Here is an 18,777-nt window from a genome sequence, read left to right as displayed (position 1 = left end):
CTGAGACGTGTTGTGGTGAATAACCCACAAGTAAGTTAATACACGAAAAGAATGAATTACAAAACCGGCACTTTTCAGAGCTCGGAGTCAAACTTGGTGTGTTGTTACACCACGTCTATTTTATTTCCTCCGCAGCCCTTACCAATTTAGTACTTCCCTAGTTTATGCATTTGTTTATTGGTATCAATTACATATAAATTAACGGTGCCTGCTCCATCAAATTGAATAAATGACTGCCTTTGCTAATTATTTGTGTGACCCCAGGTAAGTTACTTCAGGTGAGGTAACTAATTTCCTTTGGGACGTTGCTATAACATGCACTGGTATATTTGTATAAATGCCCAGCCCACAGTAGGTGCTTAATACTGTGAGGTTGATTCTGAAAAGACACTGTAGAAAACGGAGGCAAGACCATAGCTGCCCCGCAGTACAAGACCTTTGTCCCCTATGAAAAAGAGGGCAAAGGCCGGACTTGGAGGGGCTAGGCAGAATGCAGCTGGGCGGGGTTGGGCGAGCCGGGACTAGGCAGGGTGCGGAGTGGTGGGGCTGGGCAGGGTGCGGCGAGGTGGGACTGGACCATGGTGGGGCTGGGACTGGGCTGGGAAGGACCGGCCTGGGGCGGGGCGGGGGCGGGGGCGGGCAGGACTGGAGCGGGCCACGGGTGGGGCGGGCCTAGGCAGGTTGGGCTGGATTGGGGTGGAGCGGGGCTGGGCGGGGCTGGAGCTGGTCACCGGTGGGACGGGCCTGGGCGGGGTAGGGCGTGGTGGGGCTGGGCCCGGGCGGGGCTGGAGCGCGTCACCGGTAGGACGGGTCTGGGCGGGGTCGGGCGTGGCGGGGCGGGGCCGGAGCGCGGCTAGGGAGCGGCTGGAGTGGGGTTGGGCGGGGCTAGGCGGGGCCAGAGCGAGCTACCGGTGGGGCGGGCCTAGGCAGGGTGGGGCGGGGCGTGGCGGGGCTGAAGAGGGGGGGGGGGGGGTGTCACCGGTGGGCCGGGCCCGGGCGGGGCTAGAGCGGGGCTGGGCGGGGCTAGAGCGGGCCACCGGTGGGGCGGGCCTAGGCAGGGTAGGGCGTGGCGGGGCGGGGCTGGAGCGGGCCACCGATGGGGCGGGCCTAGGTAGGGTAGGGCGTGGTGGGGCGGGGCTGGGGTGGGCCTAGGGCGGGGCTGGAGCAGGATTGAGCCGGGCTGGCCGGGCTGGGGGCGGAGCTGAGGGATCCCCGGGGCGTCGGGCCCCTCTGCGCACCTGAAGGGTAACCGCTAAGCGGGCAGTGCCCACGCTGGAGACAGAGCCGCACCTGATGGTCAGGTTTTCCATGACCCCGGGGAAGCGCTGCAGCTCGTTCCGGAGCTCGTCGAAGGTGATGGCGCCGTTGTTGTCCTTGTCTGCCGACTCGAAGAGCGCCAGCGTCAGCTGGTCCAGTTTCTCGTCTGGCAGCGAGATGGCGCTCTCGCGCATGCACGATTGCAGCACGGTGCGCAGCTCATCCGCGTCGATGGAGCCGCTGCCTGTCCCAAGTGGGGATGAAGACGAGTGGGGGCCTGCCCGGGACCCCACTCTGTACCCGCAGACTCCCCTTCCCATACACAGCCATTGCATCGAGTGGCGAACGTTCCCTAATCGTCCACCTCCAGTTTTCTGCGAACCAACTCCCTTTCGGGGTATAGACCAGGCAATCAAAAAATACACAGTATCACCCTCCTCTCAGAAACCTTCTATGGCTCCCTACTGCCCAGTTCAGGACAAATAAACTCTTAGCCTCAGTGCATGTCTTTCTCGAGAATCTGCAGCCTCCTAAGTACTGAGCTTCCAAGACCATCTGCACAGAAGATGCGCTTGCTTGCTTAATTTGTAAGGATTACTCTGCTTAGAGTATTAATTATCTGGAAGCAAATTGTACGTGGGGTGGTGGTGAGGGAAAGTTCCCTGTTGCTCTCTCACTTGAAGCAGACCTTCCTCTTCCATGTTGTCCTGAGAGGCCACAGCTGGGCACTCAAGTCCAGTCACATGACTTTACATGAATATGGGTGACTGAGAGTGTGATGGGAAAAAGAAGCCAAATCTCTCCACCGCGATGAGAATTAGAGGCATATTTTTTTCTGTGTGTATTTCCATTCTTCATGAGCAGCGGGGCCTGTGATTAATGAGTTCTTGGCCTGGTGGGATGTAGACACGCTTGAGGTAGCTTTGGATTTCTGCCCCTTACTAACTGCTGGGGGGCTGTAAGTCCTTCTGAGTAGTGAAACTTACTTTGCTCATCTATAAAATGGGGATCATAATTCCTCCCTTTCAGAACTGGTTCAAGGATGAGAGATCATTATATAGCACTGCAGTATCTGGAAAAAAGTAGTTGCATATAAATGGAAAGTCTTTACTGGTATTGTGATCATCAGGAAGACCCAAAGCCAAAGTCTCAAATCACATGCCAGGGCAGAGTCTAAAGTACCCCTCTCCAATCACACTCCTGTCCCTGGCTTTCCTAGTCAAGAGCCACCATGCAACAGGTTTCTAACCACATCTGGAGCTCCAGTCCCTCCCCTGTCCCCTTCACACCCTGTCATCCATCCAACTTTATTCTCTCCTTGGCTAATTTCAAATCTAGGGTCCTCCTTCATAATTATTCTCAGACACACGTTCTTCTTCCTTGTCCTGCTGTCCTTCTATTCCAATGACCTAAAAATATCCCATCTCTGAGGGAATCTAGCCACCTGCTCTCTCCCTTCCTGCACCAGGGCAGCTAATAGGACACTCCCGAAGAAAAGCACCCAAGAGGGCAGGAAGCTTTATCCCCAGCCAGAGCAAGGCCTTCAACTTGCCCTGCAACCCTCTCCTGCTTCTCTAGTGTGGTCACTTTTCTGCTCTCTGCAAGGACCACTTCTCACCTCCATGGCCATCCAGTCCCTCGCTGGATCTCAGAGAAAGCAGAAGCCACTGGAAGGGAATGCCCTCTAGTTCCTGCCATAAAATCTCCTTCCACCTGCCCTGCCCTGCCTTCCTCCCCGCCACTGCCTGCTAGGAGAACGTGAGTGTGCCACTCCTCCCATCACAAACCGACCTCTCCATCTGAGGTCATCGGTAAACCTCAGGAGCGAGCAAAGCTTGATGCTCAGAAAGCAGTCAGTGAGGACTGTCCCATGGAGACTGGGTGGGGTCTGAGGAAGATGTTCAGGAAGTGGGTATGACCAACTGCCCACGTACTAGGGGAAGGGGGTCGATTTGGGGAATGGGTTCCAGGAATGAGGTCTGGCTAGATTGAATCAGGTGCAGCGGGGAGCTAGAGAAACCCCATAGGCCAGAGGGCCCTGCCCAGCAGCAGGCCCGCACCTAGGTTGAGCTTTTCAGGATGCAAATCCAGCCCAGTGACTTCCCTGCTCAACACTCTTCAATGACTCCCCGTTGCTAATTGTACTGAGACTCCAAACCTTGGCCACCGAGGCCCGCACAGTCTGGCCTCCCCAACCATCCCAGTCTCACTGGGTGCCTCTTTCTCACTGCAGTATCCCTTCCTCTGATGATTCCAGGCCTTCAGAGATGCTTGCTGCCACGGAGTTGCCAAATGTTTAAGTGTATTTTTTTTTCAAGTTTATTTATTTTATTTTCGAGAGAGACAGAGAAGACAAGCAGGGGAGGGGCAGAGAGAGAGAGAGAGAGAGAGAGAGAGAGAGAGAGAATACCAAGCAGGCGCCTCAGAGTTGCCAAAGATTTAAAAGCAGGATGTTCATGGGGGCGGCTCAGTCGGTTGAGCATCTGATGCTTGATTTTGGCTCAGGTCATGATCTCACAGTTTAAGTTTGAGTCCCACATCTGTCTCTGTTCTGACAGCATGGAGCCTGCTTGGGATTCTCTCTCTTCCCCTCTCTCTCTGCCCCTTCCCTGCTGGTGTTCTCTCTCTCTCTCTCAAAAATAAATAAATAAATAAATATTTTTTTAAAAAGTGGCGGGAAGGGGCAGACAAATTGTCCATTTTGGTAATGGAGTTTGAGTAAACAGTAACACATAGTGGCTGACACCTATAAAGGGTGTATCCTGTGCTGGGCACTGTTCTGAGTTTACACAAGTTAACTAATTTAATCCTATCAACCTCATGAGTACATACTGTTATTATAACCATTATTCTCATGTGATAGTTAAAAAAAACCCTGAAGCACAAAGAAGTTAAGTATCTTGCCCAAGGCTCACCATAATAATTATTTTTTTTTTTAATGTTTATTTATGTTTGAGAGAGAGAGATCAGCATGAGCAGGGGAGGGGCAGAGAGAGGGGGACAGAGGACTTGAAGCAGGCTCCGTGCCGACAGTAGAGAACCTGTTGTGGCGTCTGAACCCATGAACCGTGAGATCATGACCTGAGCCGAGGTCGAATGCTTAACCGACGGAGCCACCCAGGCGCCCCCACCATGATTATTAATAAGTGATGGAGCTGATTTTGAACTTAGGCAGCCTGACCTCCGAGTCAGAGATCTTAACTCCTAGACTCTGCTGCATGGGCCATACAGTGGAATATGATGTGGCCACAGGAAGTAATGCTGTAACCACACTAAGTTACCACTTAGTAGCCAGGGTGGCTACAATTAGAAAAACAACAACAACAACAACAACAACAACAACAGAAAGTAACGAGTGTGGGCAAGATGTGAACAAACTGGAGCCCTCGTGCATGGCTGGTGGGAATGTCATGCGTTACAACCTCTGTGGAAGACTATGGCGTTCCTCAAAAGACTAAAAATAGAACTACCATCTCATCCAGCAATTCTACTTCTGGGTCTATGCCCAAAAGGATGGAAAGCAGGGTCTCGAAGACCTATACCTGTATTCATAAGAGCATCATTCACAATAGTCGAGAGGTGGAAGAAACCCAAGGGTCCGCTGATGGATGTATAAACAAAACATGGTCTATCCATACAATGAAATATTGTCCAGCCTTAAAAAAGAATTAAGTCCTGTCACATAGAACAACATGGGTGAACCTTGAAGACATTATGCCTAGTGACATAAGCCAGTCACAGAAGGACAAGTATTCTATGATTCCACTCATATGAAATACCCTAGAATAGTCAAGTTCTTACAGACAGAAAGTAAAAGTGGTTTGCCAGGAGCTGGGGAGGGAGGAATAGAAGCTCGTGAGTGTTTAATGGGTATAGAGTTTGGGATGATGAAAAAGTTGTGAAGATGGGTGGTGGTAATGATCGTTCAACAAGGTGAATGCACTTAATGCTGTTGACCTGACATTTAAAAAATGGTGAAAGTGGGGGCGCCTGGGTGGCTCAGTCAGTTAAGCGTCAGACTTGGGCTCAGGTCATGATCTCACAGATCATGGGTTCGAGCCCCGCGTTTGGGCTCTGTGCTGACAGCTCAGAGCCTGGGGCCTGCTTTGGATTCTGTGTCTCTCTCTGTCTCTGCCCCTCCCCCCTTGCACTCTGTCTCTCTCTCTCTCTCTCTCTCAAAAATAAATAAAAACATTTTTAAAATGGTGAAAGTGGTAAATTTAATGTTATATATATTCTGCTACAATAAAAATGATGTTACAAAGCAATACAGTCTTGCATAAACAAGTGTTTATATTGTTTAGTAAGAAAAGGCAGTATGCATAGTATAATCCCATTTTTTAATTTTAAAAATGTGTGTGTGTGTGTGAGTGTGTGACAGAGATCAATTAGAAAGCAGTAGAGAAAAATGGGTGATTTTTGCTTTCTTCTTAAAACCATTCTGTATCATCTAAAATGTTCACAGTGGACTTAACGTTCTTATTGTAATATGGAAAAAGCAATAAAGCAATTTCTTTTTTCAAACATAGAAAAGAACAAAAGAAAGTTCTGGATTCTGGTGAGTTGAATCAAAGGCATTGGTCTCCTGGGCTAGAATGGTCCCTTCTCGCCACCTTCCACAAAAGGGAGGCAGAGATCAGACAGAGAGACGGGTCGGGGTCACGCCGAGGGAGACAGCCATCAGCCTGGCCTGGAGAAAACAATCCTGTTCTGCCCCAGAGACGCTGAGATGGGTCGATTCCTTTTGTCCCCTCCCACTGAGGCCACCCCCGCCCCCCAAGAGCCCTTACCGTCAACGTCGTACACCTGGAAGAGGAATTTGAGTTTGTCCATGGGGTTGCCGTGGATGAGCAGGGTCAGCGCCTCCAGCAGCTCCTGGAGCGTGATGGTGCCACTTCCATCGGAGTCAAACAGGGCGAAGAATCTCTCGGCAAAGAAGGACTGTGGCCAGAGAAGGACGGGAAAAGGCACAGCGTGGACTCGGGGCCTGCGCTTTGAAGTCGCGTGGTGTGCGCGCACGCATGCGCCGTGGGGTGGTGGGATTCCGGCAGGACTCCGTCCGGTGCGTGGGGTGTGATCGCAGGGTGTGATCTGTCCGCTTGGCCACACTAGGGGGCGGTGTCCATGGCCCATCCTGCCTGCCTAGGGCAAGTTCGGACTCCCGGTGGAAGAACTATTCAGATCCCTGCAGGGAGGATGGACTTGTGTCTGGGCCTCAGGCCCTCTGCCGGCACTGCAGCCTGGTCATTTGTATGGACTGTCTGTCTCCTACCTGCCATCGCCCCCATCAGCCTTGCAGTTCAGACCCCTCAACCTGCAAAAAGGGTCAGACAGAAGGTCCCCTGCAGGCTCCTCCCAGGTCCTGTCTCATCCACTTGGGGTGAACACGAGGGATAAGTGAACCAGGACTGTCTTGGAGGATGGTGCTTGAACACCTGTATCTCGCCTGTACTAACTGTTTAAGCTGCCGGTAGCCTACACTTCAGGCTTGTTCTTAAGCGCCAGTTCACTCACTCTATTCATTCATTCATTCATTCATTCATTCATTCATTCATTCGGCAGCCATGTCCCGCACAGCTCCTGCCTGCCGGGCCTGGTGATAGACACTCAACACAGAAATTAAGACACACTGGGTCAGAGCCCCAGATATACCAAGCGCAGATGCTCCCCTCGGGGCAGGGGGAGGGGTTCGTAGGGTTCAGGTCTCACCTAAAGGGACCGTGAGGAGTTTACAAGCGCCAAGTGGGGGCCAAAGTCGGCTGTAGACAGTCAGCCCTGCCTTGGCTCTCCTCTTTCTTCCCTAGATCACTGGGTAAGACCTTAATCAGTCTCCACCATCTTGAATGGTCTTTATCTTAAGGTATTTTGCAGCCTCCTGTTGAGAGTGTAATGTTCTGCCAGGCAGGTTTTTTTTCCTTCCCCATGTTCTCTATATAGAAGGAGGCATGGCATTTAGAGCTCTTAGCAGCATCTCTGCTACCAGCAAGTGAGGGGCCCTCTGGTCCAAACGGGGACATGTAGATGGTCCCTGGCGCGCCCCTATCAAGGACACAGGCCACCACCAGATGCCAGCCCACAAAACAGGTGGGGAGAGGTTGACATTTGCCGGCTCACTCCCCCTGTCTCTCTGTGGATGTCTCCCCAGTCTGCCCGGCATGCAGGCTGTTCCAGGGATGGGCAGAGACCCTATCAACTGGGAGAGGACCGGGGACAGTGTGGGTGTCTCACGGATACAAACCATTGGAAAACATTATTTCTTGGAAGGAGGCTTACGTACACGATAGCATCAACTCTGCCCGTGAGGCCGGTGGAAAATATGAGGCCAAAAATACTTCTTAAGATTTGGCAAGCTGCTGATACCCAACTTCACATGTTGTTTTGAAGACCCCAGGAGGCCATGGCTACCAAAGGGACGGACGGGCATTGGTAGCAGAGACAGAAACGTCCTCCGATCCTGCTTAGAGGTGGGGCCTTGAGCCCCGAGGATGCCCGGGGAGCGATCTTTCCCTCCTTGTGACGTACTGTGTCCCTGAGAGCCGGATGGCTCTTCCCTTATGAACGCGGGGCCCTACTTCGGGAGCGGACACTTGCCTCTTTCACATTCAAGGCTGTTTTGAATTCTTGCAGGTTGATCTCCCGGTCTTCTCCCGCAATGGTCTCAAACTGGTGTGTCACCCACTGAAGCCACTTGGCGTCCTCCTCGGCACTCATGGTGCTTGAGACAAAGGAGACAGGTTTATGGCCTTGGGGTGGCCAAGGGCTCCGGGTGGTTCCAGGCCCTGTGCCTTCTTCTAACAAGGGCCTCGGGCCTTCCATGGGCTGGATCAGCCTCCCCCGGACTGCTGAGTCCCTGTCTCTCCCTTCCATCTGGCATCAGCCAGCCTGGGCTCGTGTCTCCTTAGGTTTCGGAATGATAGGGTCCCAGTGAGATGGAGTCCAGATTGTGGGCATAAGGTCAGAGAGTAGCACACTCTGGGAATGCCATTAACATGGTGACAATCCTCCCCCACCTCACATTTACACAGCTCTTTAGTGTTTTCCAAATACCTCCCACCCACCACTTCATTTGGTCTCTATCACCATCTGGTCGGTCACGACATTTTATAAGGAAGAAATAGATTCCGAGCAGATGAGTACTTTAGCAAAATTTATTCAGCCAGTGAGACAGGGAGAGAGAGAGAGAGAGAGAGAGAGAGGGAAAGTGAGCACTCAAATCCAAGGCTGGCGTGTTTCCCATCATGCCCCAGAGCCTCCACCCTTTGCTTGAATATTTCTAGTACACGCCATGCCAGGACTCAGGCCTCGGGTCTTGACTCTCTGGGTCCAGGGCATATTCTATGATGTTCCAAGGGTATCAGTGGGCAGACACCCTCCCAGATGAGCTAGCTATACAATGACCTGACAGAGGTTAGTGATAAATGAGGACACCACTTTCTGTGGCATCAGAATCCGACAAACCAGAATTGAGACTGTGACTGAGGATATATAACATCCTGTTGCTATCAACCTCCCTCTGAGAGAATGGCTTTGTCTGTATCCCATGAGTGCAATATAACCTTAAATGATTTAGCTACAATTGATCCTCATTATTTGCAGATTCCGTATTTGTGAATTCGCCTATCTGTTACACTTTACCTGTGACCCCTAAATCAATGCTTGTGGCATTTTTGCAGACATTGTGGACTTGAGCAGAACAGTGATAAACTTGAGCTGCCCAAGGTACACGTTCCCAGCTGGGGTTGAACAAAGTGATGCTCTGCCTTCTTGTTTCTTGTTTCAGCTCTCATATTATGAACAAGTGTCCTTCTCATGATCTACTGAGTACTGCAAGGGTTGAATTTTTGTGCTTTTTGTTGGTGATCTTGCTTTGTGTGTTTTTTTTTGTTTTTTTTTGTTTTTTTTTTTTTGAGAGAGAGAGGTCTCAAGTGAGCAAGGGCGGAAACAGAAAGACAGAGACAGACAGAGAGAGAGAAGTGGGGCTCACCCAACGTGGGGATTGTGTTCACCAGAAGCAGGGTTCGTGCTCACCTGAAGCGTGGGCTCAAGTTCACCTGTCAGACTTGAACTCACAAACCGTGAGATCATGACCTGAGCCGAAGTCAGATGCTTAACTTGCTAAGCCACCCAGGTGCCCCATTTTTTTCATTCTTAAAAAAAATTGGGGGGACGCGTGGGTGGCTCAGTCGGTTGAGCATCTGACTTTAGCTCAGGTCATGATCTCCCAGTTTGTGAGTTCAAGCTCCATGTCGGGCTCTGTGCTGACCACTCAGAGCCTGGAGCCTGCTTTGGATTCTGTGTCTCATTCTCTCTCTGCCCCTCACCCACTTGTGCTCTATCTCTCAAAAATAAATACATGTACAAAAAAATTTAAAAAAACATTTTTTTTTGGATGCCTGGGTGGCTCAGCCGATTAAGTGTCTGACTTTGGCTCAAGTAATGATCTCAAGGTTCATGGGTTCGAGCCCTGCATCGGGCTCTGGGCTGACAGCTCAGAGCCTGGAACCTGCTTCGGATTCTGTGTCTCCCTCTGTCTCTCTGCCCCTCCCCTATTCGTGCTCTCCCTCTCTCTCAAAAATAAATAAAAATTAAAAATAATAATAATAAAAAAAATTTTTAGGGGCACCTGGATGGCTCAGTCAGTTAAGTGTCTGACTTTGGCTCAGGCTATGATCTCACGGTTTGTGGGTTCGAGCCCAGAGTGGGGCTCTGTGCTGACAGCTTGGAGCCTGAAGCCTGCTTCAGATTGTGTGTCTCCCTTTCTCTGTCTCTGCCCCTACTCTGCTTGTGCATGCGCACTCTCTCTCTCAAAAATAAATGAACATAAAAAAATTCTTAATTTTTTTTTTCTTACAGGGGACACACAATGTTACATCAGTTTTCAGGTGTATAATGTATCTCTACATGCTATGCTGTGCTCACAGCGAGTGTTAACTACCATCTGTCACCATGTAACATGATTACAATGTCATTGAATACATTCCCTGTGTTGTACCAGGGATTTTGCTCTTTAAAATGGCCCCAAGAGTGATGCTGAAATGCTGGCTAGCACTCCTCAGCACAAAAAGGCTGTGATATGCCTTATGGAAAAAATATGTGTATTAGGTAAGCTTTGTTCAGACATGAGTTTTAGCACTGTAGACTGTGAGTTCTACATTAACAAATCAACAACTTACATTCTTTTTTTTTTTTTTACATTTTATTTATTTTGAGAGAGAGTGAGCACAAATGGGGGAGGGGCAGAGCGAAAGGAAGACACAGAATCTGAAGTAGGCTTCAGGCTCTGAGCTGTCAGAACTGAGCTGGACGTGGGGCTCAAACTCACAAACCGTGAGAACATGACCTGAGCCGAAGTTGGATGCTTAACCGACTGAGCCACTCAGGCGCCCCTCAACAACTTACATTCTTAAAGGAGGCTTTAACTACAAGCACACATAAAACAGGGTTATACATTGAGGGGTGCCTGGCTGGCTCAGTTGGTAGAGTGTATGACTTTTTTTTTCTAAGTTTTATTTATTTATTTTTTGAGAGAGAGAGAGAGAGCAGAGGAGGGGCAGAGAGAGAGGGGGGCAGAGGATCTGAAGCAGACTCCAGGCTCTGAGCTGTCAGCACAGAGCCTGACACGGGGCTTGAACCCACGAATCACGTCCCATGTGGGGCTCGAACTCACGAACCATGAGATCATGATCTGAGCCAAAGTCAGACACTTAACCGACTGAGCTACCCAGGCACCCTGGAGTGTGTGACTCTTGATCTGGGGGTCATGAGTTTGAGCTCCACATTGGGTGTAGAGATTATAAATAAGTAAACTTAAAAAAAAAAAAAAACCCAAGGCTATACATTGATTTTTTGACAAAAACGTTGCACCCAGATGTTAGCAAGGACTTAACCCTGTATTTTCCCTAGGAGCAATGGCTCAGAATTCCCTAATTCATTGTTTTCAATGACTTTATAGGACACAACTGCCATGAATAATGAGAATCAACTGTATTTATATATTAAATTTAAAAATAAACAAGCTAACTTTCACTTAAGGAACTGGGAAAAAAATAAAATACACACACAATAAATAGAAGGATTGACTATTAAGTAGAAAGTCTGAAATTCAGGAACTAGAAAACTGAATAAAGTCAAAATAATAAATTTATTTTGATTAGGGCAATGATTTCACAGATGTATCCCTATGCTAAAAGCTCATCAAACTGTTCGCTTTAACTATGCGGTTTGTGTTTTGTCAATTACGCTTCAACTCAGCGAAAAAAGAAGTTGGGTCTTGGAAAAGCCTGAATAGAAAAACACGATTAAAGAAAAAAAAGTGAAAGAAATACATTAATATTGAGAAGGGCAATAAAAATGGAGGTGCTACAGAAATGGAAGAGTATTGTGTGTAGATTGTTGGTGAATTCAGGGAAATGAATCGATTTCAAGAAGTAACAACCTGAACAGACCAAAAATCATTCAAGAAAGGAGAAAGGCAGTGAAATGTTAACCCTTTACAATAATATCAGGCCCAGCTCGTTGTTACAGCTGAGTCCTATCCAATCTTCAAAGAATAAGTCCAATGCCAAATCATCTCAGACGGTAAAAAACAATGGTAAGACTCCCAATTTACTTTACAAAGCCACCATTACCCAATCCCGATAAAGATAGCATACAAAAAAGCAAGCAAGCAAGCAAGCAAGATAGATGGATAGATAGAAAATTCTAGACAAATGTAACTTGTAGAGATGCAAAACTCCAACTAAAATACAACCAAGCTAAACCCTGGGGTTTACTTAAAAAATAATAGGGGCGCCTGGGTGGCTCAGTCCGTTGAGCGTCCAACTTCAGCTCAGGTCATGACCTCACAGTTCGTAGGTTCGAGCCCCATTTCGGGCTCTGTGCTGACAGCTCAGAGCCTGGAGCCTGATTCAGTTTCTATATCTTTCTCTCTCTCTCTCTGCCCCTCCCCTTCTCACACTCTGTCAATCTCTCTCTCAAAAAAATAAACATTAAAAAAAATTTAAAAAAAACAATCCACCTTTATCACGAAGGACTTTTCCCAGAAATACAAGGATAGTTCACTGTTAAGTAATCTATGAAGTGCCCTCTGCTGGCCAGTAGTGCAGTATGGGAGGAGTAGTGATTCCCAAACTGTGATACATGCCTGTCAGAAACAGGGAGGGCTTTGCTAAGATGCCCATTCTGACTCACCAACTTTGGCGCGGAGGGGCTGGGAATCCGCACATGTAACCAAGCACCCTGGAAGTTTGCGACCCACAGTGAGTGGTCTAGGCTCACACCTGGAGACCTGCTGCCCTGAAGGTTAAAGCCCCACTTACTTCACCTCTCGGGACCTAGAGGAAGGCATTCCACAAAGCAGAGAGAATTCTGGAAAACAGGCTGCATTGCATGCAGGTGCTAACCCAGGGAGGGTGGGGATGGGTTTCTGATGTTCACCGCCCCCTTCTCAGAAATATGAGTGTTTTGGGCCTGCAGAATGAGAAGAAATTCTGGAAGGCTGGTGGAGAAGAGGCTGGAACAGCTGGCAGGAAGGAAGGAGGGAGGGCATGGGGGAAAAGAAGGAGACAGAAGTCCTCGACAACGAGCGAGGAATCCAGATTTCACAGCTCCAGGGGAACAGTATGCTCACCAGAGGCCAGAATTTTCCTCAGGAGACCAGGATTTTGGGTCCGGGCTTGCTTGGCCCTAACTGAATAATAACTGGCCCCATGCACTCTAGTTTCCTCATCTGTAAAATGTGACAAGCATTCTTCCAACAGGAGCTGCCGCAGGGATCACACGAGGTGCCATTTGGGAAAGTGCAACTGGCAAACACTGTACAAATGCCAGATATCGTCGTTAGTCTGACGATGCCGATGCCTGATTTTACAGATGTGAAAACAGGCCCAGAGAGGACTGGTGACTTGCCCAAGATTGCACAGCTTGCTAATGACCAGGCAAGACCAGGCTCGGGTCTCCTCACTTCTGTCCCGGGCAGACAGTCATCCTTTGTAGCTCACCCCATCTCCAAAGGCAAAGAACCCTTGCCTTTCCCTTGTCGCTGGCATGGAAAGCTAGACAAATGAGCCACTTACCCTCTGCAACTTTCAAGGTCTGGTTGGGCTGGGTCTCCCGGTGTGCTCATCCTTTCTCCTGTTTTCTAGACCACAGGTCCCAGAGAGGCTGTGGTCTGTATGGCAGCCTGCATCGAGGAACCCACAGTTCACTTCTCTCCAGCTCCTCCTCTTCCTGAGTCTTCTAAAGCCCTGCTCACACCCACAGCCCCTCGGTCACCCACGTGCTGGCCACTGGACAACTTTCTCCTGAGAAATTCCAACAAGGAGCCTATTGCGAGGGTGGGGCAAGGATTTATCTGGAAAGATGTTGGCTGTCTTCCATCTGGCCCGATATCTTGCATTTCCCCTCCCTCAAGGAGATCAATAGGTAGGAGATCTAGAAATGCACCATGCAATAATAATAATAATAAATCACCAATAAGTCAGAGTAGGCCCTACTCAACACCTAATGAGCCAACTGAGACTTCATTGATCCCAATAGCATTGATTACCAACAGAAATGTTGAAGTACTCACTCTGAGCCATACAGTGTGCTAAGGACTATATACACAGCATTCAGGTAAATATATAACACAGTCCTGTCTGGTGGGCATTATCATCATTAAGCCACTGAAGAGGAAAGTGGGGCTCTGAGATGTGAAATAACATGTCCAGATGGCGTGGCAGGCAGGCATTCAACCATGGTAGGCTAACTCCGGAGACTGTGTTTTTATTTTAATGTTCATTTATTTTTGAGGGAGGGGAGGGGGAGAGGGGCAGAGATACAGAGACACAGAATCTGAACCAGGCTCCAGGCTCTGAGCAGTCAGCACAGAGCCCAACACAGGGCTCCAACTCTCGAGCTGTGAGATTGTGGACCTGAGCCGAGGTTGGAAGCTGAACCTTCTGAGCCCCCCAGGCGCCCGTGGACACTGTATTTAACTACCCAGGGAGCAAAGCTCAGTCCCAAAGTACTGAGTAAAAACATATTGGAACAGTCCTGTGAAGAGGTTGCCAGTTCAAGGGACCTGGGGAGGGAGGGAGGTCTGTGAGCTCTATTTGCTAAAAACCTAAGAGAGATTATACAAACACAAAGCCATGCCACAACTAAAATTTGAAGTGCTTTTTACTTTTTGTCCTGCCTGGCAAGAGATCAGCTGAGGCTGAACATCTGTGGCAGATTAGGACCCCTGACTGGTGATTTTAGAGGTCTCTGGTTAATTTCCAAAATGAGGGCAATAATAATTGTTTGGTTTATTTATTGTGAGAGACAGAGAGCAGGAGAGGGGCAGAGAGAGAAAGGGGAGGGAGAATCCCCATCAGGCTCCGCGTTGGCAGTGGACGCTCGGCTAGAACTCACGAACTAGGAGATCATGAGGGGGAAATCAAGAGGCGGACACTTAACCAACTGAGCCACCTAGGTGCCCCAAGGAACGTGTAGTTTACGTTAAATCTCCTTACAGCTTGCAGCCCATTGAGAGACACCTGAGACATACAGAACGTGACCTTCCTCCAGGAACTCATGGCTGCCTTAGTGCCTTAATATTTATGTCTGATATTATTAAAGACTAAAAGTAACTTTAGTTACTTAACAGCAGCTAGCTTCTCAAGATCCTGAAAGCCCTGCTTCCAAATTCCTTAGAGACTTATGCTCTCTCTAACCCCCCCAATTAAAAAGTATATAATCAGTCACTCCTCACAATCCCAGCACGGCTCCTTCTGCCCACGGGTCCTGTCCCTGTGCCATAATAAAATCACCTTTTTGCACCAAAAACATCTCAAGAATTCTTTCTTAGCCATTCTTTCATGAACCCCAAACTTCCAAATTTCATAATTTCATCACCATGATCTTGGTTTAGGCTTCATGTGCTTTCCTTTGACTCAGGATTAGAAAGACCTTCAAGGTCGTAGAGCTTAACCAACCTTTTTTTAGCTTAAGTCTCTCTTCCGTCATTCCCCAACCATACTTGGTGGTCGTCAGCCCTGACTTTGCACACCCCCAGTCACAGGGGGATCACTTGCTTGGGAAGCAGCAAATGGGGGGCTATTTTGAGTATTCAAATAGTGTTCCTCTGTTCTAGAGTGAAGAGAGAAATAGAAACTTCCATTAAGTGATTTTAGAAACTATGTGTAGGAAATGGAAAATTCTTTTGAAGAAATAGGCAAAACAGTTAGTATGAATTATGCTTTCAGGTGGTAACCAGTTAGGGAAGAAAAGGAGGACTAAGAAGAGGTGAGACAGAGCTGCCCCTGTCCTGGCGTCACTGTGATTACCCGTGGATGATTCTCTGTCTACTCTCACTGCACTGTGAGCTCCTAAAGGCAAGGACTCTGGCTCATTAATTTTGAATTTTTTTAATGTTTATTTATTTGTGAGACAGAGACAGAGCATGAACGGGGGAGGGACCGAGAGAGAAGGAGACACAGAATCCAAAGCAGGCTCCGGGCTCTGAGCTGTCAGCACGGAGCCTGACACGGGGCTCGAACCCACAAACTGTGAGATCATGACCTGAGCTGAAGTCAGATGCTTAACCGACTGGGTCACCCAGGCGCCCCTTTGGCTCATTAATTTTGAATCCCAGGAAACTAGCACAGTGCCCAACACATGGTGGGCACTCCAGGTGTATTTGTGGAATGAATAAACCTGCCTCAATTTGACAAGTATTTATGAAATACCATGTGCCATGCACCGTCTGGGTCTACGGAGATGAGTAAAAGAATCCAGCACGGTAAAGGCAGATACAGAAGGGCCAAGAAGAGAGTATCAGGAGGACTCCCCAGTGGAAGTGACTGACCTGAGATGGGTTTTAGAGTATGAATAGGAGTTTGCCAGCTGGAGAACAAAAAGGACATTCCGAGCAGCTGGAAGATCGAACACAGAGGCACGAAGGCGGAAATGCATACTGTGTGTTCAGGAAGCCAGAAGCAGTGCAGGTGTAACTAAACAGCGACATGGGGAAGGACGAGCCTGAAAACGGACCCAGAGCCAGGAGCAGGAGTCAGATCATGAAGGGTCTTGTACGAGGCAAGCTAAAGAGCTAGGACCCTACCCTGGGATGTGGGGTGCCAGTAAAAAATATAACGCAATGGAGCAATGTGATCCGATACTTGCCAACGTTCTGGCACATAAAAGTCTAATTTATATACTAGTATCTGGGCAAAATGCAAATTTTTAAAGGGAGGATAATAAACATTGTGAAATGTATTTTTAAACATGCCTTCCTTTTCACAAACATTTGGGGAGGATAGACTTTTTTCCCTGGTTACGTTTTTGCGTGATCACAAAAATGATAAACATTAATTATAGAAAAAAAATACACAAAAGCGCGCACACACACACACAGATTTAAAAAAAATCACTGTAAACCCACCCACCCAGGTAAAGTCTCTGCTACAATGAAGGGTTCCTTTCTAGTCACATTCAGAAGATAGCCCAGCATGGGATTCGGAGTGGAATAGTTTCTGAGGAACCCATTTGTATGAGCTGGTTTGCCTTTTGAAAGGTGAAATGGAATGGGATGGCTTAGGACATGGGGTTTTACCCCATGGGGTTTTACAATGGAGCTGGGAGGCCATTAAGGAGGTGGGCCTGCACACTTCACCAGGTAGACCGTGAACTTCTGAACCGGGCCAAACCACAAATATTCTAAGGATCCAGCCTGAACACCTGCAACTTGCTACACAAAGAGACTTTGCTTAGTGATAGCCCTAGCAACCAATTAGATTCAGCCAACACTGGTTTTCTGCCACCAACAGAAATTCTTTGTAAACAACTTATACAAGCATTCCCTTTTGTCTTTAAAAGCCCTTGGCTTGTGTTCCCTGGGAGGGCACCCTTTGGGTCACTGCCTACCTTTGTTTCCCTGAATTGCAATTCTGAGAGCACAAATATATGCTTTTGTTTTATTTTATTATTTATTTTAGCGAGTTGGCTCAAATATTTTGTTTGGTATTTTATTTTAGCGCAGCCTCTTTTCTGAGCCGACAACCTTGTGGGAAAGGCTTGGGGTGGCACCTGGGAAGAGGAGGAGGAAAGCATGGGTCTGTTCTACCCTTGACCTCTGGTCTGAGCTCTCGGAAAGCAGATCAGATGCTCTTCCCGCTTTTGCAGGGAATGCAGGTGGCCCGGGTACGGTGTGGGCTCAGGGAGTCTTGAAGTTTCAGAGGACCTCAGTGGCTGAGCAGTGGAGGAGATGTCCTCAAATGGCTGGCTGGTGGTGGACAGCTCCGGGAGCACCAGGGTGGCAGGGATTTGAGCAGGCTGGCTTGTGAGCACAAGCGACAGCAAAGGCCCACGGGAGAAACCCCTGGGGGAAGTTGGAAGTCGAGTAGGGAGGCCAAGATCCACAGTGAGAAAAAGGTGGGCATGAAAGCTAATGTGACTTCCTTCATACCTGCAAGCTGGGGTCAGAAAAGTCAGAAGATGCAACTTGGGGCTCCTGGTTAAGGTGGCCCGAAGTCAGCCCCTGGAGGACCCCTCGTCTATACCACACACAAAGCAATGACAGATAAAATACTTTAAAAAATGTAAAAGACCGGCTGCTCTCAAAAATAGGATAAATATCCCTGTCGGCCAGAGATGAAACAGAAACACACAATGGCTGTAAAATGGAATCTCTCGTCTCGCTCACGTCTGGGAGCAGAGGCTTCTAAGAACTCTGCTCCTGGGGTAGGATGCGAGTCTCCCGACTGATGGATCAGGGCTGAAAACAGCTGTGACCAACCATTGCCTGGGATTTACTTATTTTGTACTTGGGAGAAAAAGAGGAGTTGACATTGTCTCCTCACCCAGACCTGGACAGGCCAATGCCTGTTTGGTGACTGCACTCCCAGTGTCCTCAGACCTCCATGGATGGGAGCTCTGGGCCACCAAGGTAAAACCAGTATTGAATTGGGGAGGAGGGGAAGGCAGAAAGCTGGATGGAAGCAACAGTGAAACGTCTAGAGGAAGACTGAGCATGAACACACACACACACACACACACACACACACACACACACACACACGGCATTCAAGATGAGCCAACAAGCTAGGATTCCAAAAGTCCCCAAAAGAATGAATGCTAAGAAGACAGCCAATCAAACCAATAACAGGGAGAATTCATTCTGTAAGTTGTGAAAATCATAGACTTTAAGCCTATGTAGATTCCTTGAAGAGAGAAAAGAAAGAAAAACACCCATTAGAAAAAAGAAATAAAGGGGCACCTGGGTGGCGCAGTCGGTTAAGCGTCCGACTTCAGCCAGGTCACGATCTCGCGGTCCGGGAGTTTGAGCCCCGCGTCGGGCTCTGGGCTGATGGCTCGGAGCCTGGAGCCTGTTTCCGATTCTGTGTCTTCCTCTCTCTCTGCCCCTCCCCCGTTCATGCTCTGTTTCTCTCTGTCCGAAAAATAAATAAACGTTGAAAAAAAAAAAAAGAAAAGAAAAAAGAAATAAAGAAATAAAAAATGGACAGAAGGGAAACCAGTTTCAGCCGGTGTGAAGAAAAC

At 48.6% G+C, this 18,777-nt stretch overlaps 1 protein-coding gene across 3 annotated transcripts in view; it reads right to left on the bottom strand.

The window, feature by feature from the left end:
• The window catches only part of NOX5 (NADPH oxidase 5), a 43,536-nt gene extending 30,014 nt beyond the window's left edge, over positions 1–13,522 (bottom strand). The window contains exons 1-4 of one of the 3 annotated variants that reach the window (XM_040493100.1): positions 13,332–13,522; positions 7,849–7,972; positions 6,048–6,198; positions 1,291–1,501 (exon numbers count right to left, since the gene is read on the bottom strand). In XM_040493100.1, coding sequence (XP_040349034.1) covers positions 1,291–1,501; positions 6,048–6,198; positions 7,849–7,972; positions 13,332–13,381 — 536 coding nt within the window. In that variant the 5' untranslated portion in view covers positions 13,382–13,522. The remainder of the gene's footprint in view (positions 1–1,290; positions 1,502–6,047; positions 6,199–7,848; positions 7,973–13,331) is intronic. The other 2 variants (XM_040493099.1, XM_040493101.1) reach the window with 2 other exon arrangements.
• Positions 13,523–18,777: the final 5,255 nt, after the last annotated feature.

The sequence above is a fragment of the Herpailurus yagouaroundi genome, unplaced genomic scaffold (assembly GCF_014898765.1).
Source record: "Herpailurus yagouaroundi ecotype Mexico unplaced genomic scaffold, PumYag 184, whole genome shotgun sequence".
In the NCBI taxonomy this organism is placed as follows: Eukaryota; Metazoa; Chordata; class Mammalia; order Carnivora; family Felidae; genus Herpailurus; species Herpailurus yagouaroundi.
This window is presented reverse-complemented; position numbering and strand designations above follow the sequence as displayed.